This window comes from Salvelinus fontinalis, unplaced genomic scaffold (assembly GCF_029448725.1).
Source record: "Salvelinus fontinalis isolate EN_2023a unplaced genomic scaffold, ASM2944872v1 scaffold_0223, whole genome shotgun sequence".
In the NCBI taxonomy this organism is placed as follows: domain Eukaryota; kingdom Metazoa; phylum Chordata; class Actinopteri; order Salmoniformes; family Salmonidae; genus Salvelinus; species Salvelinus fontinalis.
In genome coordinates, this window is record NW_026600432.1 from 125,970 (window position 1) to 151,062 (window position 25,093).

The window sequence follows — 25,093 nt, forward strand, 5'->3', positions numbered from 1 at the left end:
CTCCCAGCACACAGTCATTACTGTCTCCTCTCCTGCTGATTCCTTTATATGTCACTCCTATTTCAGCCCTGCTCCCACTCCTCTCTACCTCCCAGTAACAGCGCCCAGTCAGACCCTCTCTACACAGCACCTGGTCCCAGTAGTTAAATCTCTCTGGGTGATCAGGATACGGCTGCTCCTCTCTCCTACATGTCACCTTTCTGTTCTCCTCAGACAGAGAGAGGAGACTGTATGCTGTGTTTGGGTCCAGTGTGAGATCACAGGCATCTGTTAGGGAAGATCAATATCAGAAATCCTGATCATCAGAATGTTAATCATCAAGGTATTTTATGAAGATGATGATGTAATGGTATTATGACATCAGACAGACAGACTGCTTGTAAAGACCTTTTTCTAGTCTCTGGTATTTTGGGGTTAAGTTTGGGACTATAATTGATGTATATGACTATTACGGATGCCACAGCCCGTTGTCAACCGGAAAAGTTTTTTTTGCGATAGTTCCTCTTTAATACCAATATTCCAGTGTTTATTGCTATATTGTAATTACTTCGCCACTATGGCCTATTTATTGCCTTACCTCCCTTATCTTACCTCATTTGCACTCACTGTATATAGACTTTTTGTTTTTGTTCTACTGTATTATTGACTGTATGTTTGTTTATTCCATGTGTAACTCTGTGTTGTTGTTTGTGTCGAACTGCTATGCTTTATCTTGGCCAGGTCGCAGTTGTAAATGAGAACTTGTTCTCAACTAGCTTACCTGGTTAAATAAAGGTGAAATTAAATTAAAAAAATACATCTGACAGACTGCGCATCAATATGTATTGCCTCCACAAAGGCGGAGGTAGCGGTCCTGCTGCTGGGTTGTTGCCCTCCTACGGCCTCCTCCACGTCTCCTGATGTACTGGCCTGTCTCCTGGTAGTGCCTCCATGCTCTGGACACTACGCTGACAGACACAACAAACCTTTTTGCCACAGCTCGCATTGATGTGCCATCCTGGATGAACTGCACTACCTGAGCCACTTGTGTGGGTTGTAGACTCTGTCTCATGCTACCACTAGAGTGAAAGCACCGCCAGCATTCAAAAGTGACCAAAACATCAGCCAGGAAGCATAGGAACTGAGAAGTGGTGTGTGGTCACCACCTGCAGAATCACTCCTTTATTGGGGGTGTCTTGCTAATTGCCTATAATTTCCACCTTTTGTCTACTCCATTTGCACAACAGCATGTGAAATTTATTGTCAATCAGTGTTGCTTCCTAAGTGGACAGTTTGATTTCACAGAAGTGTGATTGACTTGGAGTTACATTGTGTTGTTTAAGTGTTCCCTTTATTTTTTTGAGCAGTGTATATATCTCACGTTTTGAAATACATTTTTTTTAAATGGTCTGAGAACAACATTAGCAGGGTAATTCAAGACTAGCCAATATGCAGTGATAATGTACTGAGCTTATAGCCTAATGTACAAGCCTCATAGCTACAGAACTGTTGCTTATAGTTTCATGTTGCAGAGGCTTTACGCTTTTTAAGGTATGTTTGTTATTTTATTCAGAAGGGTAGATCATCTCTGCCTGCATTTTGACTCCAAGAGATCTCGGCTCAGGCGAGGTTGGTGACCACTGCCTTACTTTAACCATTTTAAAATGTCAACTTCAAATGGGGTCACATCAGATGTGTCAGGATGTCCTCTTGGACAATACGTTTCAGTGGAGTAAATGTACAGATCTGATCTACAAAAAGAGTCAGAGACTCTGGGATCTTTTAATGTTGACTGTACTATACGGACTCTGTTTTACAAATCTTTCAATGAGAGTAGTTTAACTTTTTGTAATGTTTGTTGGTTTGGCAATGCCACTGTTAACCAGAGAAATATGCTGAGAAGGATTATCACAACAGCAAGCAAGGTACTTGGAGTCAAACAGACAGGCCTGAATGAGATCTTTAAGTTCAGGGCCCTCCGCAAGGCTCACAAAATCATTTTAGACCCAAGCCACCCCCTGTACCCAGACTTTGAACTACTCCCCTCTGGGCGCAGGTATAGGGCACCCCTCGACAGGGAAAACAGAACGAGACAATAATTTGTGCCAGGTGTGAGTGTAACGGATGTGAAATGGCTAGCTAGTTAGCGGGTACGCGCTACTAGCGTTTCAATCAGTTACGTCACTTGCTCTGAAACCTAGAAGTAGTGTTGCCCCTTGCTCTGCAAGGGCCGCGGCCTTTGTGGAGTGATGGGTAACGATGCTTCGTGGGTGTCAGTTGTTGATGTGTGCAGAGGGTCCCTGGTTCGCGCCCGGCGAGGGGACGGACGTAAAGTTATACCGTTACATGAGATCTCTCCTAAATAGCTTGGGTTAATGTTCCTATCGACCCAGCAGGCTACTGTTTTTGTATTGTTATGTAACTGTTATGAAAGTTGTATTATCAATTTGTTTTGTATTTAAAACGTGTACATGACACTGCAACAGAATTTCCCCATGGGGACAACAAAGTCAGTAAAGAGTTGTGACGTTCCAAGGATCCCGGACAGCAAAGACCTGTTGTTCCACTCATATCTGCCGCCTCATTGGTCCCTCCTGATCTCGCCTCTTCCCGACTGTGTTCTAATCTTTGAGGACATGTATTTCCATCGTTAGAGCATCTGGACCTCCTCCTTATTGGAGGAGAAGGTCCTAGGTCCCTCCCCTCTGGCCTTCTTCTCCAATGCACTATGAGGAGGAAGTGAGGAAACAGGATGTGAGAAAGAGCCTTTGCACTCTGCATCCTGATCCTTACAGGAAGCCACTGTGAGCTGACCACCGGCTCTACAGGTTGCTATAGTCACCCTGCACCAGCATGCAACTCTGTTGTCTGTCTACTTTCATTTACAGCTGAGAACAAACCCATTAACAGCCAAGACTTCACTCAACTGATTCTGTCTCTCAGGTGATAAGACAATACACAAGAACATGTTGAAAATAACATTTATATTGATCAACTAGAAATAAAATCCAGGCAGAATGAATGAATGTATAAAGCAGACAGACCAGTAGGCAGACCAGTAGGCAGACCAGTAGACAGTGTCACATCTCCATTCTAAATAGAGATTTATGCTGTTAAGAATTCATGAAATTGTTTACATACCTGGTACATGAGAAGATATTTTCCATTTCCAACACCTCCCAGTACACCTCCCATTTGAAAACCCACCTCCCATTTGAACACACCTCCCATCTGAAAACACACCTCCCATCTGAAAACACACCTCCCATCTGAAAACACACCTCCCATTTGAAAACACACCTCCCATTTGAAAACACACCTCCCATTTGAAAACACACCTCCCATCTGAAAACCAACCTCCCATCTGAAAACCAACCTCCCATTTGAAAACACACCTCCCATTTGAAAACCAACCTCCCATTTGAAAACCAACCTCCCATTTGAAAACCAACCTCCCATTTGAAAACCAACCTCCCATTTGAAAACACACCTCCCATTTGAAAACACACCTCCCATTTGAAAACACACCTCCCATTTGAAAACACACCTCCCATTTGAAAACACACCTCCCATTTGAAAACACACCTCCCATTTGAAAACACACCTCCCATTTGAAAACACACCTCCCATTTGAAAACACACCTCCCATTTGAAAACACACCTCCCATTTGAAAACACACCTCCCATTTGAAAACACACCTCCCATTTGAAAACACACCTCCCATTTGAAAACACACCTCCCATTTGAAAACACACCTCCCATTTGAAAACACACCTCCCATTTGAAAACACACCTCCCATCTGAAAACACACCTCCCATCTGAAAACCCAACCTCCCATCTGAAAACCCAACCTCCCATCTGAAAACCCAACCTCCCATCTGAAAACCCAACCTCCCATCTGAAAACCCAACCTCCCATCTGAAAACCCAACCTCCCATCTGAAAACCCAACCTCCCATCTGAAAACCCAACCTCCCATCTGAAAACCCAACCTCCCATCTGAAAACCCAACCTCCCATCTGAAAACCCAACCTCCCATCTGAAAACCCAACCTCCCATCTGAAAACCCAACCTCCCATCTGAAAACCCAACCTCCCATCTGAAAACCCAACCTCCCATCTGAAAACCCAACCTCCCATCTGAAAACCCAACCTCCCATCTGAAAACACACCTCCCATTTGAAAACACACCTCCCATTTGAAAACACACCTCCCATTTGAACACACCTCCCATCTGAAAACACACCTCCCATCTGAAAACACACCTCCCATTCACAACATAACCCTCTTATTCTGTTTTATTCAACAGTCACACTCACAAATCGGCCGAGATTCAATCTGATCAGGCGTTGTGGACGATGTGGCTTTTAAAGGCAATGTTACCGTGTTCGTGGAGATTGCATTAACTCCACAACGCTGCAGATGCTTGAAATGTGGCATCGGTCGACAGGCACTGTGGCATTGAATCCAATCGAACAGCAGATCTCAGTGATATTAGTTAAAACCATGAATAAAACTACAGAACCATGTCTTGTTGAAGTGATGCAGCTTTATTTGATTAACCTTCCTGTCTAATGATACACGTCTTCCCCATTCAAATACCAACCTTTACATTTCCTCCCACAACAAGCATTAACCCATATGTCCCTTCAGAAAAACTAGAAAGAAGGAGACCCTTTCCCTGTTGACATTTCTCCCCTCCAGAAACCTCCAGGACTCAGGAGGAGCTGAGCAGCGCCCCGCCCCAGGTCTCGTGCTTCGATCCTGGGTTGAGGTGGGTGATGGTGACATCCACCGCCTGGATCTTCTGGTACTTGGGAGGGATGGAGCACACCTTATAGCTCACCTCATCTCCTTCCATTGGCACGTATTCCCCATCGATACTGTAGAGGGAGGAGGGATGAATGAGAGATAATACATGCTCATCTTTATCAGTGTGTTCATTTCCAACTGTCTTCTCTCCTAGAACCACGTGTACACGACTCTCCCAGAACCACGTGTACACGACTCTCCCAGAACCACGTGTACACGACTCTCCCAGAACCACGTGTACACGACTCTCCCAGAACCACGTGTACACGACTCTCCCAGAACCACGTGTACACGACTCTCCCAGAACCACGTGTACACGACTCTCCCAGAACCACGTGTACACGACTCTCCCAGAACCACGTGTACACGACTCTCCCAGAACCACGTGTACACGACTCTCCCAGAACCACGTGTACACGACTCTCCCAGAACCACGTGTACACGACTCTCCCAGAACCACGTGTACACGACTCTCCCAGAACCACGTGTACACGACTCTCCCAGAACCACGTGTACACGACTCTCCCAGAACCACGTGTACACGACTCTCCCAGAACCACGTGTACACGATTCTCCCAGAACCACGTGTACACGACTCTCCCAGAACCACGTGTACACGACTCTCCCAGAACCACGTGTACACGACTCTCCTAGAAACACGTGTACACAACTTGCCAGACCACAAATATACACTGAGTGTACAACACATTATGAACACCTGTTCTTTCCATGACAGACTGACCAGATGAATCCAGCTGAAAGCTATGATCCCTTATTGATGTCACTCGTCAAATCCACTTCAAACAGTATAGATGAAGTTGAGGAGACCTGGTTAAAGAAGGATGTTTAAACCTTGAGACAATTGAGACATGGATTGTCTGTGTGCGCCATTCAAAAGTTTTAAAAAACAAATAAGAGATTCACTATGAACCCCAGAGATTCACTATGAACCCCAGAGATTCACTATGAACCCCAGAGATTCACTTTGAACCCCAGAGATTCACTATGAACCCCAGAGATTCACTTTGAACCCCAGAGATTCACTTTGAACCCCAGAGATTCACTTTGAACCCCAGAGATTCACTTTGAACCCCAGAGATTCACTTTGAACCCCAGAGATTCACTTTGAACCCCAGAGATTCACTATGAACCCCAGAGACTCACTATGAACCCAGAGACTCACTATGAACCCAGAGCTTCACTATGAACCCAGAGCTTCACTATGAACCCAGAGACTGCCTATGGGAAACCAGCGTGGCAGTGTGGAGCTCCACTTGTTTTCTCGACTCCGCTATGACCAGCCAACCACCCTGATAGGCCAATACTCTGATCCCTGGCACCGCCTCCACCACCATAGAGAAGGATGATTGGGAGATGGGGTGGATGTATAGCGCATAATAATATAAATCCTTCAGATGTATGGACTTGAACCAACTGCTGGGAGTCTCCGACTGCAGTAGCCAGCGGCGGGGGAGTGTGAGCATTTTGAACTTGCTACCTTGAGGTTCAGGACGGGACGCTACGTTCCATCGCTCTTGGGGACTAAAAGTACCAGCTGTACCAATCGCTCTGTACTTCTGATACGGTCTACCACTCGAATAGCCTGCTTTTGAAGGAGAGAGAGAATCTCCTCTCAAAAGACGGACAACTAGGACCTCAGGGACCAACCGACGCCACGAGAAAGGTGGAAGGACGCACAGCGAACTGCAGACCGCACCCCCTCGTCACCGTCCTCATCACTGGGTGAATGGGAGCTGGTCGTCCTCATCACTGGGTGAATGGGAGCTGGTCGTCCTCATCACTGGGTGAATGGGAGCTGGCCGTCCTCATCACTGGGTGAATGGGAGCTGGCCGTCCTCATCACTGGGTGAATGGGAGCTGGCCGTCCTCATCACTGGGTGAATGGGAGCTGGCCGTCCTCATCACTGGGTGAATGGGAGCTGGCCGTCCTCATCACTGGGTGAATGGGAGCTGGCCGTCCTCATCACTGGGTGAATGGGAGCTGGCCGTCCTCATCACTGGGTGAATGGGAGCTGGCCGTCCTCATCACTGGGTGAATGGGAGCTGGCCGTCCTCATCACTGGGTGAATGGGAGCTGGCCGTCCTCATCACTGGGTGAATGGGAGCTGGCCGTCCTCATCACTGGGTGAATGGGAGCTGGCCGTCCTCATCACTGGGTGAATGGGAGCTGGCCGTCCTCATCACTGGGTGAATGGGAGCTGGCCGTCCTCATCACTGGGTGAGTGGGAGCTGGCCGTCCTCATCACTGGGTGAATGGGAGCTGGCCGTCCTCATCACTGGGTGAATGGGAGCTGGCCGTCCTCATCACTGGGTGAATGGGAGCTGGTATTATTATGTGTGTTGAGGCTGTGACCCACAAAACTTACTCTGAGATGTGAACAAAGATGTCACTGCCTCCGTCGGCTGGTGTGATGAAGCCGTGTCCTTTAGTCCGAGAGAAACACTTACATACGCCGCTGAACAACGGCCCCTCCGCTGCACGCTCCGCCCTACACACACACACACACACACACACACACACACACACACACACACACACACACACACACACACACACACACACACACAATAAAAGGCAGGCAACATTTAAAAAAAGGAACAATGACAAGCTTGCAACACACATCTAATTATCCAGTATGAATAAGATTTGATATATTTGGTTTCCATTCTTCATTGTAACCACGACGACTCCAAAAACAATATGAGCAGATTAGTCTTCAATAAAGAAATGTTTTGATCAAGTTAATCAGAAAGAATGTTGGTACTTATTTATTTTGATCCAAAGCCAGAAATGAGTGAGTCACTCAGCTTTATTCTGACAAATATAGATGTTGCTCTAAATAGCCTACTAAATAGGCCAAACCTAGATGAATATTAAATTGCCTAAATAAACTAGTACATTTCATTAATTAAATAAATGAACTAGCTCAGGTCTTGTAAATATGGATCATCTAGCCCCCTCCCTATCCTCACTGTACTTTCTTTCATTCAGTTTCTTCTTCTCATCAGTAGAGAAGGACTGCCGTGTATCAGAAACTCACTTTCTATAGAGAGGGGCTATCACTCTCACACGGTGGTAAATAAAGACAGTTTGTTATTTAGAATGGTTTATTTATGTTTTTAGAGGGAGAGAAACCAAAAGGCCACCGTGTCTATTTTTCTAAAATCATCAGTCCACATGTCAGGTGTAATTGAGCCATTGTATTTAAGTTCTCTCTACACTCCGGGACACCCACCAGCTACATGTTGTTTTGCCTGATGCAGGACTCCAGCGCCAGAGGAGAGAGACTCTCGGACTGAAACATTCACACCTCCATTAATTTACAAAAGGAGAGTGTAAATAGCTGAGCCTGGTGTGAAAAATCCCCCAATTTGTGCCACAGTTTAGACTAGCGACATATCAGCGTTCTAACTCCCCCTTGTGGTAGTGTGGTGCAATGACAGAAGATGAGGCATAAGCTCACATCTTTTAATTGAGGTACCACTTTAGTGTTATGATACATTATATAATGTTATGATATGGGAGCAGTGGTGTTATGATATATTATATAGTGTTATGATATGGGAGCAGTGGTGTTATGATATATTATATAGTGTTATGATATGGGAGCAGTGGTGTTATGATATATTATATAGTGTTATGATACGGGAGTAGTAGTGTTATGATATATTATATAGTGTTATGATATGGGAGTAGTGTTATGATATATTATATAGTGTTATGATATGGGAGCAGTGGTGTTATGATATGGGAGTAGTGTTATGATATATTATATAGTGTTATGATACGGGAGTAGTAGTGTTATGATATGGGAGTAGTGTTATGATATATTATATAGTGTTATGATATGGGAGTAGTGGTGTTATGATACGGGAGTAGTGGTGTTATGATACGGGAGTGGTGGCGTTATGATACGGGAGTAGTGGTGTTATGATATATTATATAGTGATATGATACGGGAGTAGTGTTATGATATATTATATAGTGTTATGATACGGGAGTAGTGTTATGATATATTATATAGTGTTATGATATATTATATAGTGTTATGATATATTATATAGTGTTATGATATATTATATAGTGTTATGATATATTATATAGTGTTATGATATGGGAGTAGTGTTATGATATATTATATAGTGTTATGATACGGGAGTAGTAGTGTTATGATACGGGAGTAGTAGTGTTATGATATATTATATAGTGTTATGATACGGGAGTAGTGTTATGATATATTATATAGTGTTATGATACGGGAGTAGTAGTGTTATGATACGGGAGTAGTGTTATGATATATTATATAGTGTTATGATACGGGAGTAGTGGTGTTATGATACGGGAGTAGTGTTATGATATATTATATAGCGTTATGATACGGGAGTAGTGTTATGATATATTATATAGTGTTATGATACGGGAGTAGTGTTATGATATATTATATAGTGTTATGATACGGGAGTAGTAGTGTTATGATATATTATATAGTGTTATGATACGGGAGTAGTGTTATGATACGGGAGTAGTGGTGTTATGATACGGGAGTAGTGGTGTTATGATATATTATATAGTGTTATGATATATTATATAGTGTTATGATACGGGAGTAGTAGTGTTATGATACGGGAGTAGTGTTATGATATATTATATAGTGTTATGATACGGGAGTAGTAGTGTTATGATATATTATATAGTGTTATGATACGGGAGTAGTGGTGTTATGATATGGGAGTAGTGTTATGATATATTATATAGTGTTATGATACGGGAGTAGTGGTGTTATGATATGGGAGTAGTGTTATGATATATTATATAGTGTTATGATACGGGAGTAGTGGTGTTATGATATGGGAGTGGTGTTATGATATATTATATAGTGTTATGATACGGGAGTAGTAGTGTTATGATATATTATATAGTGTTATGATACGGGAGTAGTAGTGTTATGATATATTATATAGTGTTATGATACGGGAGTAGTGTTATGATATATTATATAGTGTTATGATACGGTAGTAGTGTTATGATATATTATATAGTGTTATGATACGGGAGTAGTGTTATGATATATTATATAGTGTTATGATACGGGAGTAGTGTTATGATATATTATATAGTGTTATGATACGGGAGTAGTGTTATGATATATTATATAGTGTTATGATATGGGAGTAGTGTTATGATATATTATATAGTGTTATGATACGGGAGTAGTGTTATGATATATTATATAGTGTTATGATACGGGAGTAGTAGTGTTATGATACGGGAGTAGTAGTGTTATGATACGGGAGTAGTGGTGTTATGATACGGGAGTAGTAGTGTTATGATACGGGAGTAGTGGTGTTATGATACGGGAGTAGTGGTGTTATGATACGGGAGTAGTGGTGTTATGATACGGGAGTAGTAGTGTTATGATACGGGAGTAGTAGTGTTATGATACGGGAGTAGTAGTGTTATGATACGGGAGTAGTAGTGTTATGCCCCCAGGTGGCAGCACTAACCGGTCTAAGTGCTGAGCTAAGCCTTGATAAGCACATCAGGTGTTGCCAATTAAGGTGATGGTCAGTCAGTGTCCCAGCTGGAAAAACCGTGAGGAGGATTTCATTGGTGGCCTTGAGGCCTTTGGTTTGGTTTAGAGTCTTTAGTTTGGGCCTTTGGTATGTTTCCTTTATGTACATATTAATGTTTCCTCACCATCTGAACCAATATTAATCCTCTTGGACTGACTGACCACGAGGTCAAGAGAGACAGACCTGGTCCTGGACCAAGGTAAGGTGTCTCCTGGGTAAATGCAGTCAACAACAGGTCACATTCGCTTACTTCTCATATTAATGCACACATCCAATCAGATTACAGACCACGTAGCTAGGACCCCTAGACATAATGAGTCAGGTTACAGACCATGTAGCTAGGACTCCTAGACATAATGAGTCACTTTACAGACCATGTAGCTAAGACCCGTAGACATAATGAGTTAGGTTACAGACCACGTAGCAAGGACCCCTAGACATAATGAGTCAAGTTACAGACCATGTAGCTAGGACCCCTAGACATAATGAGTCAGGTTACAGACCATGTAGCTAGGACCCCTAGACATAATGAGTCAGGTTACAGACCATGTAGCTAGGACCCCTAGACATAATGAGTCAGATTACAGACCATGTAGCTAGGACCCCTAGACATAATGAGTCAGGTTACAGACCATGTAGCTAGGACCCCTAGACATAATGAGCCAGGTTACAGACCATGTAGCTAGGACCCCTAGACATAATGAGTCAGGTTACAGACCATATAGCTAGGACCCCTAGACATAATGAGTCAGGTTACAGACCATGTAGCTAGGACCCCTAGATATAATGAGTCATGTTACAGACCATGTAGCTAGGACCCCTAGACATAATGAGTCAGGTTACAGACCATGTAGCTAGGACCCCTAGACATAATGAGTCAGGTTACAGACCATGTAGCTAGGACCCCTAGACATAATGAGTCAGGTTACAGACCATGTAGCTAGGACCCCTAGACATAATGAGTCAGGTTACAGTCCATGTAGCTAGGACCCCTAGACATAATGCGTCAGGTTACAGACCATGTAGCTAGGACCCCTAGACATAATGAGTCAGGTTACAGACCATGTAGCTAGGACCCCTAGACATAATGAGTCAGGTTACAGACCATGTAGCTAGGACCCCTAGATATAATGAGTCATGTTACAGACCATGTAGCTAGGACCCCTAGACATAATGCGTCAGGTTACAGACCATGTAACTAGGATCTCTAGGCATAATGAGTTAAGCAGTTTCATAACTATTGAATTATAACACTAACTAGGTGTGTGTGTGTATGTGTGTGTGTGTATATGCAGTACTCACGCGGAGCAGGTCCTAGTACGTCTGGTTGGCAGGGGGCTGGGTATGAAGTAACCTCTCATGGGGGAGGGGGAACGGTCTCGGTGCCGGGAGGCTGGCGGGCACAGGGACCCAGGGGACAATGGAGAGACTGGGGAGACCGGGGAGCCAGGGGCCCTAGAGGTCAGGGGAGGGGTCGTAGAGCATGGGGATACTGACCCCTGGATGGGCGTGGCTTCAGAAGACATTGTGGGAGGAAGGGCAGTCGTGACAACCACCTAGAGTAGACAGATGGACAGACAGGCAGACAGGAGAGAAAGGGAGGAGAAACCCAGTTGAGTTGTTATACTAACAGACCTGATGATGACATCACAGTTCCAAATGACCCTCTAAAGAGTTTACAATAGACAGCAGAGGTGGATGTCGTGACTACAGAGAATACTAAGAGATAAGAGGGAGGGTTGTATCATTTCTATCCCTCCCTCCTAACTCTTTCTCTTGGCCCATCCATCTCTTTCATTTCCTGTTCCACTGTCTAGGAAATGTATTTGGTCTGTCATTTCTTCCCTAGCCTGGGTACCAGTCTGTTTGTGTCATTATGCCACTGTTAGACATGATGCACAAACAGAACTGGGACGTGACCAGGCTATTTCTACTCTACTATGATAGATCAGTAGATCTGGGACCAGGCTAATTCCACTCTACTAGACTCACACTGAAAACTGTGATTTAGCTACATAGGCACTAGCCTGACTGCAGACACACAAACACACCCACTCCAAACCCTGGCCGTCCAATCAGTGTCCTCCTAGGACATTAAGAACCCTCTTCACCATGGCAACACCAATCAAAGAGCTGCCAGGTTCTAGCCCATGGGGCCTGTTCAGGAGGGTTTAATGTTACAGAACATTCAGATAGAAATGTGTAGAACACATTTTATATATACAGTTGAAGTCGGAAGTTTACATACACTTAGGTTGGAGTCATTAAAACTCGTTTTTCAAACACTCCACAAATATCTTGTTAACAAACTATAGTTTTGGCAAGTCGGTTAGGACATCTACTTTGTGTATGACAAGTAATTTTTCCAACAATTGTTTACAGACAGATTATTTATCTTATGTATCACAATTCCAGTGGACCAGAAGTTTACATACACTAAGTTGACTGTGCCTTTAAACAGCTTGGAAAATTCCAGAAAATTATGTTGTGGCTTTAGAAGCGTCTGATAGGCTAATTGACGTCAATTGGAGGTGTACCTGTGGATGTATTTCAAGGCCTACCTTCAAACTCAGTGCCTCTTTGCTTGACATCATGGGAAAATCAAAAGAAATCAGCCATGACCTCAGAAAAAAATTGTAGACCTCCACAAGTCTGGTTCATCCTTGGGAGCAATTTCCAAACACCTGAAGGTACCACGTTCATCTGTACAAGCAATAGTACACAAGTATAAACACCATGGGACCACACAGCCATCATACCGCTCAGGAAGGAGACGCGTTCTGTCTCCTAGATATGAACGTACTTTGGTGTGAAAAGTGCTAATCAATCCCAGAACAACAGCAAAAGATCTTGTGAAGATGCTGAAGGAAACACGAACAAAAGTATCTATATCCACACTAAAACGAGTCCTATATCGACATAACCTGAAAGGCCGCTCAGCAAGGAAGAAGCCACTGCTCCAAAACTGCCATAAAAAAGCCAGACTACAGTTTGCAACTGCACATGGGGACAAAGATCGAACTTTTTGGAGAAATGTCCTCTGGCCTGATGAAACAAAAATTGAACTGTTTGGCCATAATGACCATGATTATGTTTGGAGGAAAAAGTGGGAGGCTTGCAAGCCAAAGAACACCATCCCAACCGTGAAGCACGGGGGTGGCAGCATCATATTGTGGGGGTGCTTTGCTGCAGGAGGGACTGATGCACTTCACAAAATAGATGGCATCATGAGGCAGGAAAATTATGTGGATATATTGAAGCAACATTTCTACTAGGATTAAATGTCAGGAATGGTGAAATACTGAATTTAAATGTATTAGGCTAAGGTGTAAGTAAACTTACGACTTCAACTGTATGTCATTCAGCAAACACTTTTATCCAAAGCAACTTAGTCATGCGTGCCAACATTTACCATATGGGTGGTCCCTGGGATTGAACCCACCACCCTGGTGTTGCAAGAGCCCCGCTCTACCGACCGAGCCACGCTCTACCGACCGAGCCACGCTCTACCAGAACTTAAAATTGATTCAATTCGGGCCTCCCGGGTGGCGCAGTGGTCTAGAGCACTGCATCGCAGTGCTGACTGCGCCACCAGAGTCTCTGGGTTCACCCCCAGGCTCTGTCGCAGCCGGCCGCGACCGGGAGGTCCGTGGGGCGACGCACAATTGGGCTAGCGTCGTCCGGGTTAGGGAGGGTTTGGCCGGTAGGGATTTCCTTGTCTCATCGCGCTCCAGCAACTCCTGTGGCGGGCTGGGCGCAGTGCGCGCTAACCAAGGGGGCCAGGTGCACGGTGTTTCCTCCGACACATTGGTGCGGCTGGCTTCCGGGTTGGAGGCGCGCTGTGTTAAAGAAGCAGTGCGGCTTGGTTGGGTTGTGCTTCGGAGGACGCATGACTTTCGACCTTCGTCTCTCCCGAGCCCGTACGGGAGTTGTAGCGATGAGACAAGATAGTAATTACTAGCGATTGGATACCACGAAAAATTGGAGAAAAGGGGGTCAAATTAAAAAAAAAAATAAAAAAAAAAATTAAAATAAAATTGATTCAATTCAGATTTTGTGTCACTGGCCTACCCACAATACCCCATCATGTTAAAGTTAAATAATGTTTTAAGAAATGTTTACAAATTAATAAAAAATGTCTTGAGTCAATACGTATCCAACCCCGTTGTTATGGAAACGCCTAAATAAGGTCAGGAGTAAAAATGTCCTTAACAAGTCACATAATAAATTACATAGACTAACTGTGTGCAATAACAGTGTTTAATGTGTACCTCATCTCTGTACCACACAAATACATTTCTGTAAGGACCCTCGGTCCAGCAGTGAATTTCAAACACAGATTCAACCACAAAGACCAGGGAGGTTTTCCAATGCCTCGCAAAGAAGGGCACCTATTGGTCGATGGGTAAAAAAACAGACAGACATTGAACATCCCTTTGAGCATGGTGAAGTTATTAATTACACATTGGATAGTGTATCGATACACCCAGTCACTACAACTCAGTTGCCAGTGAGGAAGGAAACTGCTCAGGGATTTCACCATGAAGCCAATGGTGACTTTAAAACAGTCCAACACAACTCATCACTGAGTACCACTCTTCATATTTTCCTGCATGGTGGTGGCTGCATAATGTTATGGGTATGCTTGTCATCAGCAAGGACTAGGGAGTGTTTTAGCTCTATTCTGTTCATTTTTTGTCCTAAGGCAAAATCCTAGAGGAAATCCTGGTTCAGTCTGCTTTCCACCAGACACTGGGACAAATTCACCTGGTCAAGAGCAAGCAGTAAAGCTTCATGTGACCGATGTTGCTTTGTAGCCTCTACAGATGAAACACTATGGAGTCTTAGAGCAGGCCTGTAGCCTCTACAGATGAAACACTATGGAGTCTTAAAGGAGGCCTGTAGCCTCTACAGATGAAACACTATGGAGTCTTAAAGGAGGCCTGTAGCCTCTACAGATGAAACACTATGGAGTCTTAAAGGAGGCCTGTAGCCTCTACAGATGAAACACTATGGAGTCTTAAAGGAGGCCTGTAGCCTCTACAGATGAAACACTATGGAGTCTTAGAGGAGGCCTGTAGCCTCTACAGATGAAACACTATGGAGTCTTAAAGGAGGCCTGTAGCCTCTACAGATGAAACACTATGGAGTCTTAGAGCAGGCCTGTAGCCTCTACAGATGAAACACTATGGAGTCTTAAAGGAGGCCTGTGTAAGGCCAAAAAGGCATATATATATACCAACTTTGCTTAATTATTTCTCCATTATGGTTTAAGATACAAACGCCAAATATGTCAACAATCTTTCGGCCAAAGGACTATTCTATGGTTTACGTTTCCTGAAAACTCCCAAACTATTTTTGGGGTCTGGGTTTTTTGAGGAATCACTCATGTAGTGCACTACTTTTGACCAGGGCCAATACGGAAAAGGGTGCTATAGAGTTCCCTACACAGGGAAGAGGGTGCTATAGGGTTCCCTACACAGGGAAGAGGGTGCTATAGGGTTCCCTACACAGGGAAGAGGGTGCTATAGAGTTCCCTACACAGGGAAGAGGGTGCTATAGGGTTCCCTACATTGGGTGCCATTTTGGATACATTCCCTGTATAAACTGACCCTCCTCCTCTGGCTACAATTGAGATAGTCACACGTCAACCAGATGGACACAATGGAAATATTTTACACACACCTGCTGACACTGGCTGGTTTCAGTAGCGATCAGACCCATGGAATATACCACCAGAGACCAATGCTGATCTCTAGATCTCTCTGTGTGTGTGTGTGTATCTCTAGATCTCTCTGTGTGTGTGTGTGTATCTCTAGATCTCTCTGTGTGTGTGTGTGTGTGTGTGTGTGTGTGTGTGTGTGTGTGTGTGTGTGTGTGTGTGTGTGTGTGTGTGTGTGTGTGTGTGTGTGTGTGTGTCTATATCTCTCTGTGTGTGTGTGTGTGTGTGTGTGTGTGTGTGTGTGTGTGTGTGTGTCTGTGTGTGTGTGTGTGTGTGTATCTCTATATCTCTCTGTGTGTGTGTGTGTGTGTATCTCTATATCTCTCTGTGTGTGTGTGTGTGTGTGTATCTCTATATCTCTCTGTGTGTGTGTGTGTGTGTGTGTGTGTGTGTGTGTGTGTGTGTGTGTGTGTGTGTATCTCTATATCTCTCTGTGTGTGTGTGTATCTCTATATCTCTCTCTGTGTGTGTGTGTGTGTGTGTGTGTGTGTGTGTGTGTGTGTGTGTGTCTCTATATCTCTCTGTGTGTGTGTGTGTGTATCTCTATATCTCTCTGTGTGTGTGTGTGTGTGTGTGTGTGTGTGTGAGTGTGTATCTCTATATCTCTGTGTGTGTGTGTGAGTGTGTATCTCTAGATCTCTCTGTGTGTGTGTGTGTGTGTGTGGCCTAATTTTTTTTGTTTCTGAATAACCTCCATCAATATTACCGGTGAGACAGGTTTAGCAGTACTGCTTCCATAACATACATAAATACACCATCACAGCGATCATCATCATCACTGTCCCTTCCCTCATGTCTGGATAGGATCAGACACAGTTAAACCTCTTGGAGTTGACACTATGTAGTGTGTCCACAATGGAAACAAGTCACCACTATGTAGTGTGTCCACAATGGAAACAAGTCGACACTATGTAGTGTGTCCACAATGGTAACAAGTCAACACTATGTAGTGTGTCCACAATGGAAACAAGTCGACACTATGTAGTGTGTCCACAATGGAAACAAGTCACCACTATGTAGTGTGTCCACAATGGAAACAAGTCAGCACTATGTAGTGTGTCCACAATGGAAACAAGTCAACACTATGTAGTGTGTCCACAATGGAAACAAGTCGACACCATGTAGTGTGTCCACAATGGAAACAAGTCGACACCATGTAGTGTGTCCACAATGGAAACAAGTCGACACTATGTAGTGTGTCCACAATGGAAACAAGTCGACACTATGTAGTGTGTCCACAATGGAAACAAGTCGACACTATGTAGTGTGTCCACAATGGAAACAAGTCGACACTATGTAGTGTGTCCACAATGGAAACAAGTCGACACCATGTAGTGTGTCCACGATGGAAACAAGTCGACACCATGTAGTGTGTCCACAATGGAAACAAGTCGACACGTTGAGTTATCCTGATTCTAGATGCAGCGTTTCCACTTGAGTAGCTGAATTATAGTCCTGTACCAGTGAATCACTGTTTAATAGTGTAGACACTAACCAGGACACTACAGCTGAATTATAGTCCTGTACCAGTGAATCACTGTTTAATAGTGTAGACACTAACCAGGACACTACAGCTGAATTATAGTCCTGTACCAGTGAATCACTGTTTAATAGTGTAGACACTAACCACCAGGACACTACAGCTGAATTATAGTCCTGTACCAGTGAATCACTGTTTAATAGTGTAGACACTAACCACCAGGACACTACAGCTGAATTATAGTCCTGTACCAGTGAATCACTGTTTAATAGTGTAGACACTAACCAGGACACTACAGCTGAATTATAGTCCTGTACCAGTGAATCACTGTTTAATAGTGTAGACACTAACCAGGACACTACAGCTGAATTATAGTCCTGTACCAGTGAATCACTGTTTAATAGTGTAGACACTAACCACCAGGACACTACAGCTGAATTATAGTCCTGTACCAGTGAATCACTGTTTAATAGTGTAGACACTAACCACCAGGACACTACAGCTGAATTATAGTCCTGTACCAGTGAATCACTGTTTAATAGTGTAGACACTAACCAGGACACTACAGCTGAATTATAGTCCTGTACCAGTGAATCACTGTTTAATAGTGTGGACACTAACCACCAGGACACTACAGCTGAATTATAGTCCTGTACCAGTGAATCACTGTTTAATAGTGTAGACACTAACCACCAGGACACTACAGCTGAATTATAGTCCTGTACCAGTGAACCACTGTTTAATAGTGTAGACACTAACCAGGACACTACAGCTGAATTATAGTCCTGTACCAGTGAATCACTGTTTAATAGTGTAGACACTAACCAGGACACTACAGCTGAATTATAGTCCTGTACCAGTGAATCACTGTTTAATAGTGTAGACACTAACCACCAGGACACTACAGCTGAATTATAGTCCTGTACCAGTGAATCACTGTTTAATAGTGTAGACACTAACCAGGACACTACAGCTGAATTATAGTCCTGTACCAGTGAATCACTGTTTAATAGTGTAGACACTAACCAGGACACTACAGCTGAATTATAGTCCTGTACCAGTGAATCACTGTTTAATAGTGTAGACACTAACCACCAGGACACTACAGCTGAATTATAGTCCTGTACCAGTGAATCACTGTTTAATAGTGTAGACACTAACCACCAGGACACTACAGCTGAATTATAGTCCTGTACCAGTGAATCACTGTTTAATAGTGTAGACACTAACCAGGACACTACAGCTGAATTATAGTCCTGTACCAGTGAATCACTGTTTAATAGTGTGGACACTAACCACCAGGACACTACAGCTGAATTATAGTCCTGTACCAGTGAATCACTGTTTAATAGTGTAGACACTAACCAGGACACTACAGCTGAATTATAGTCCTGTACCAGTGAATCACTGTTTAATAGTGTAGACACTAACCAGGACACTACAGCTGAATTATAGTCCTGTACCAGTGAATCACTGTTTAATAGTGTAGACACTAACCAGGACACTACAGCTGAATTATAGTCCTGTACCAGTGAATCACTGTTTAATAGTGTGGACACTAACCAGGACACTACAGCTGAATTATAGTCCTGTATCAGTGAATCACTGTTTAATAGTGTAGACACTAACCACCAGGACACTACAGCTGAATTATAGTCTGTACCAGTGAATCACTGTTTAATAGTGTAGACACTAACCAGGACACTACAGCTGAATTATAGTCCTGTACCAGTGAATCACTGTTTAATAGTGTAGACACTAACCACCAGGACACTACAGCTGAATTATAGTCCTGTACCAGTGAATCACTGTTTAATAGTGTAGACACTAACCAGGACACTACAGCTGAATTATAGTCTGTACCAGTGAATCACTGTTTAATAGTGTGGACACTAACCACCAGGACACTACAGCTGAATTATAGTCTGTACCAGTGAATCACTGTTTAATAGTGTGGACACTAACCAGGACACTACAGCTGAATTATAGTCCTGTACCAGTGAATCACTGTTTAATAGTGTAGACACTAACCAGGACACTACAGCTGAATTATAGTCCTGTACCAGTGAATCACTGTTTAATAGTGTAGACACTAACCAGGACACTACAGCTGAATTATAGTCCTGTACCAGTGAATCACTGTTTAATAGTGTAGACACTAACCAGGACACTACAGCTGAATTATAGTCCTGTACCAGTGAATCACTGTTTAATAGTGTAGACACTAACCAGGACACTACAGCTGAATTATAGTCCTGTACCAGTGAACCACTGTTTAATAGTGTAGACACTAACCAGGACACTACAGCTGAATTATAGTCTGTACCAGTGAATCACTGTTTAATAGTGTAGACACTAACCAGGACACTACAGCTGAATTATAGTCCTGTACCAGTGAATCACTGTTTAATAGTGTAGACACTAACCAGGACACTACAGCTGAATTATAGTCCTGTACCAGTGAATCACTGTTTAATAGTGTGGACACTAACCACCAGGACACTACAGCTGAATTATAGTCTGTACCAGTGAATCACTGTTTAATAGTGTGGACACTAACCAGGACACTACAGCTGAATTATAGTCCTGTACCAGTGAATCACTGTTTAATAGTGTAGACACTAACCAGGACACTACAGCTGAATTATAGTCCTGTACCAGTGAATCACTGTTTAATAGTGTAGACACTAACCAGGACACTACAGCTGAATTATAGTTCTGTACCAGTGAATCACTGTTTAATAGTGTGGACACTAACCAGGACACTACAGCTGAATTATAGTCCTGTACCAGTGAATCACTGTTTAATAGTGTAGACACTAACCACCAGGACACTACAGCTGAATTATAGTCCTGTATCAATGAATCACTGTTTAATAGTGTAGACACTAACCAGGACACTACAGCTGAATTATAGTCTGTACCAGTGAATCACTGTTTAATAGTGTAGACACTAACCAGGACACTACAGCTGAATTATAGTCTGTACCAGTGAATCACTGTTTAATAGTGTAGACACTAACCAGGACACTACAGCTGAATTATAGTCCTGTACCAGTGAATCACTGTTTAATAGTGTGGACACTAACCAGGACACTACAGCTGAATTATAGTCCTGTACCAGTGAATCACTGTTTAATAGTGTAGACACTAACCACCAGGACACTACAGCTGAATTATAGTCTGTACCAGTGAATCACTGTTTAATAGTGTAGACACTAACCAGGACACTACAGCTGAATTATAGTCCTGTACCAGTGAATCACTGTTTAATAGTGTAGACACTAACCAGGACACTACAGCTGAATTATAGTCCTGTACCAGTGAATCACTGTTTAATAGTGTAGACACTAACCACCAGGACACTACAGCTGAATTATAGTCTGTACCAGTGAATCACTGTTTAATAGTGTAGACACTAACCAGGACACTACAGCTGAATTATAGTCCTGTACCAGTGAATCACTGTTTAACAGTGTAGACACTAACCAGGACACTACAGCTGAATTATAGTCCTGTACCAGTGAATCACTGTTTAATAGTGTAGACACTAACCAGGACACTACAGCTGAATTATAGTCTGTACCAGTGAATCACTGTTTAATAGTGTGGACACTAACAAGGACACTACAGCTGAATTATAGTCCTGTACCAGTGAATCACTGTTTAATAGTGTGGACACTAACCACCAGGACACTACAGCTGAATTATAGTCCTGTATCAGTGAATCACTGTTTAATAGTGTAGACACTAACCAGGACACTACAGCTGAATTATAGTCTGTACCAGTGAATCACTGTTTAATAGTGTAGACACTAACCAGGACACTACAGCTGAATTATAGTCTGTACCAGTGAATCACTGTTTAATAGTGTAGACACTAACCAGGACACTACAGCTGAATTATAGTCTGTACCAGTGAATCACTGTTTAATAGTGTGGACACTAACCAGGACACTACAGCTGAATTATAGTCCTGTACCAGTGAACCACTGTTTAATAGTGTGGACACTAACCAGGACACTACAGCTGAATTATAGTCCTGTACCAGTGAATCACTGTTTAATAGTGTAGACACTAACCAGGACACTACAGCTGAATTATAGTCCTGTACCAGTGAATCACTGTTTAATAGTGTAGACACTAACCAGGACACTACAGCTGAATTATAGTCTGTACCAGTGAATCACTGTTTAATAGTGTGGACACTAACCACCAGGACACTACAGCTGAATTATAGTCTGTACCAGTGAATCACTGTTTAATAGTGTGGACACTAACCACCAGGACACTACAGCTGAATTATAGTCCTGTACCAGTGAACCACTGTTTAATAGTGTAGACACTAACCACCAGGACACTACAGCTGAATTATAGTCCTGTACCAGTGAATCACTGTTTAATAGTGTAGACACTAACCACCAGGACACTACAGCTGAATTATAGTCCTGTATCAATGAATCACTGTTTAATAGTGTAGACACTAACCAGGACACTACAGCTGAATTATAGTCTGTACCAGTGAATCACTGTTTAATAGTGTAGACACTAACCACCAGGACACTACAGCTGAATTATAGTCTGTACCAGTGAATCACTGTTTAATAGTGTAGACACTAACCAGGACACTACAGCTGAATTATAGTCCTGTACCAGTGAATCACTGTTTAATAGTGTAGACACTAACCAGGACACTACAGCTGAATTATAGTCCTGTACCAGTGAATCACTGTTTAATAGTGTAGACACTAACCAGCAATAATGGAGGAGATTCAGCTGGTTCTAGTAGTGAACACATCAACAGGTTGATATAACAGAGGAGATTCAGCTGGTTCTAGTAGTGAACACATCAACATCATGGAGGAGATTCAGCTGGTTCTAGTAGTGAACACATCAACATCATGGAGGAGATTCAGCTGGTTCTAGTAGTGAACACATCAACATCATGGAGGAGATTCAGCTGGTTCTAGTAGTGAACACATCAACATCATGGAGGAGATTCAGCTGGTTCTAGTAGTGAACACATCAACATCATGGAGGAGATTCAGCTGGTTCTAGTAGTGAACACATCAACATCATGGAGGAGATTCAGCTGGTTCTAGTAGTGAACACATCAACATCATGGAGGAGATTCAGCTGGTTCTAGTAGTGGACACATCAACAGGTTGATATAACAGAGGAGATTCAGCTGGTTCTAGTAGTGGACACATCAACAGGTTAACATAAGAGGAGATTCAGCTGGTTCTAGTAGTGGACACATCAACAGGTTGACATCATGGAGGAGATTCAGCTGGTTCTAGTAGTGAACACATCAACATCATGGAGGAGATTCAGCTGGTTCTAGTAGTGAACACATCAACAGGTTGATATAACGGAGGAGATTCAGCTGGTTCTAGTAGTGGACACATCAACATCATGGAGGAGATTCAGCTGGTTCTAGTAGTGGACACATCAACATCATGGAGGAGATTCAGCTGGTTCTAGTAGTGAACACATCAACATCATGGAGGAGATTCAGCTGGTTCTAGTAGTGAACACATCAACATCATGGAGGAGATTCAGCTGGTTCTAGTAGTGAACACATCAACATCATGGAGGAGATTCAGCTGGTTCTAGTAGTGGACACAACAGGTTGACATCATGGAGGAGATTCAGCTGGTTCTAGTAGTGAACACAACAGGTTGATATAACGGAGGAGATTCAGCTGGTTCTAGTAGTGGACACATCAACAGGTTGACATCATGGAGGAGATTCAGCTGGTTCTAGTAGTGGACACATCAACATCATGGAGGAGATTCAGCTGGTTCTAGTAGTGAACACATCAACATCATGGAGGAGATTCAGCTGGTTCTAGTAGTGGACACATCAACAGGTTGATATAACGGAGGAGATTCAGCTGGTTCTAGTAGTGGACACGTCAACAGGTTGACATAAGAGGAGATTCAGCTGGTTCTAGTAGTGAACACATCAACAGGTTGACATAAGAGGAGATTCAGCTGGTTCTAGTAGTGAACACATCAACATCATGGAGGAGATTCAGCTGGTTCTAGTAGTGGACACATCAACAGGTTAACATAAGAGGAGATTCAGCTGGTTCTAGTAGTGGACACATCAACAGGTTGATATAACGGAGGAGATTCAGCTGGTTCTAGTAGTGAACACATCAACAGGTTGACATAAGAGGAGATTCAGCTGGTTCTAGTAGTGAACACATCAACAGGTTGACATAACGGAGAAGATTCAGCTGGTTCTAGTAGTGGACACATCAACAGGTTGACATAATGGAGGAGATTCAGCTGGTTCTAGGAGATGCTGGTCTGTGTTTGTCCTATCAGCTGTCTCAGTCTCACGTCATAATTAGACATTTATCCATGTTTCTCAAACGTAACATTTAGAAGTTGTTCCAACCATCACATTTAGTGTTAAGGGTGAAGTTTAGGCATTAGCTCCAAATAGTTAAGGATAGGCTTAAAACACATACAGCTACACACAGCACCCCCCCCCCCCCCCACAGCTACTCCCCCCTCCCCTTCTCCCCACCCCACACAGCTACTCCCCCTTCCCCCCCTCCCCCCCACAGCTACTCCCCCTTCCCCCCCACCCTATCCTTCCTCCCCACACCATCCTCAGGGAGGAACCCAGAAACAGGACTGGCGCTTCCTGGAAAACACAAATCAGAAAGTGCCCAAGTCTCTTCCTGCCGTCACCGGAGATGAAATACCTTTAACTAAACTAAGTGAGAAATGTCCTTCTGTTCTGTTTAGTTCTACTCTTCCTGTAAAGGGTGAAGCAAGGAACAGTGGAAGTTGTACAGCAGTAGTCAGACAGACTTCCATCCAGGACCTCTATACCAGGCCGGGTCAGACAGACTACCATCCAGGACCTCTATACCAGGCCGGGTCAGACAGACTACCATCCAGGACCTCTATACCAGGCCGGGTCAGACAGACTACCATCCAGGACCTCTATACCAGGCCGGGTCAGACAGACTGCCATCCAGGACCTCTATACCAGGCCGTGTCAGACAGACTGCCATCCAGGACCTCTATACCAGGCCGGGTCAGACAGACTGCCATCCAGGACCTCTATACCAGGCCGTGTCAGACAGACTGCCATCCAGGACCTCTATACCAGGCCGGGTCAGACAGACTGCCATCCAGGACCTCTATACCAGGCCGGGTCAGACAGATGACTACCATCCAGGACCTCTACACCAGGCCGGGTCAGACAGACTGCCATCCAGGACCTCTATACCAGGCCGGGTCAGACAGACTGCCATCCAGGACCTCTATACCAGGCCGGGTCAGACAGACTACCATCCAGGACCTCTATACCAGGCCGGGTCAGACAGACTGCCATCCAGGACCTCTATACCAGGCAGGGTCAGACAGACTGCCATCCAGGACCTCTATACCAGGCCGTGTCAGACAGACTGCCATCCAGGACCTCTATACCAGGCCGGGTCAGAGAGATGACTACCATCCAGGACCTCTATACCAGGCAGG

General features: G+C 43.7%; 1 protein-coding gene across 1 annotated transcript in view; it reads right to left on the minus strand.

Moving 5' to 3' along the window:
* Window positions 1–4,508: 4,508 nt before the first annotated feature.
* LOC129844759 (calcium-regulated heat stable protein 1-like) overlaps window positions 4,509–25,093 on the minus strand; it is a 28,616-nt gene continuing 8,031 nt past the window's right edge. Inside the window, exons 2-4 of the mRNA XM_055912854.1 lie at window positions 11,689–11,942; window positions 7,179–7,301; window positions 4,509–4,862 (exon numbers count right to left, since the gene is read on the minus strand). Of these exons, the coding sequence (XP_055768829.1) occupies window positions 4,697–4,862; window positions 7,179–7,301; window positions 11,689–11,912 (513 nt within the window). The 5' untranslated portion in view covers window positions 11,913–11,942 and the 3' untranslated portion in view covers window positions 4,509–4,696. The remainder of the gene's footprint in view (window positions 4,863–7,178; window positions 7,302–11,688; window positions 11,943–25,093) is intronic.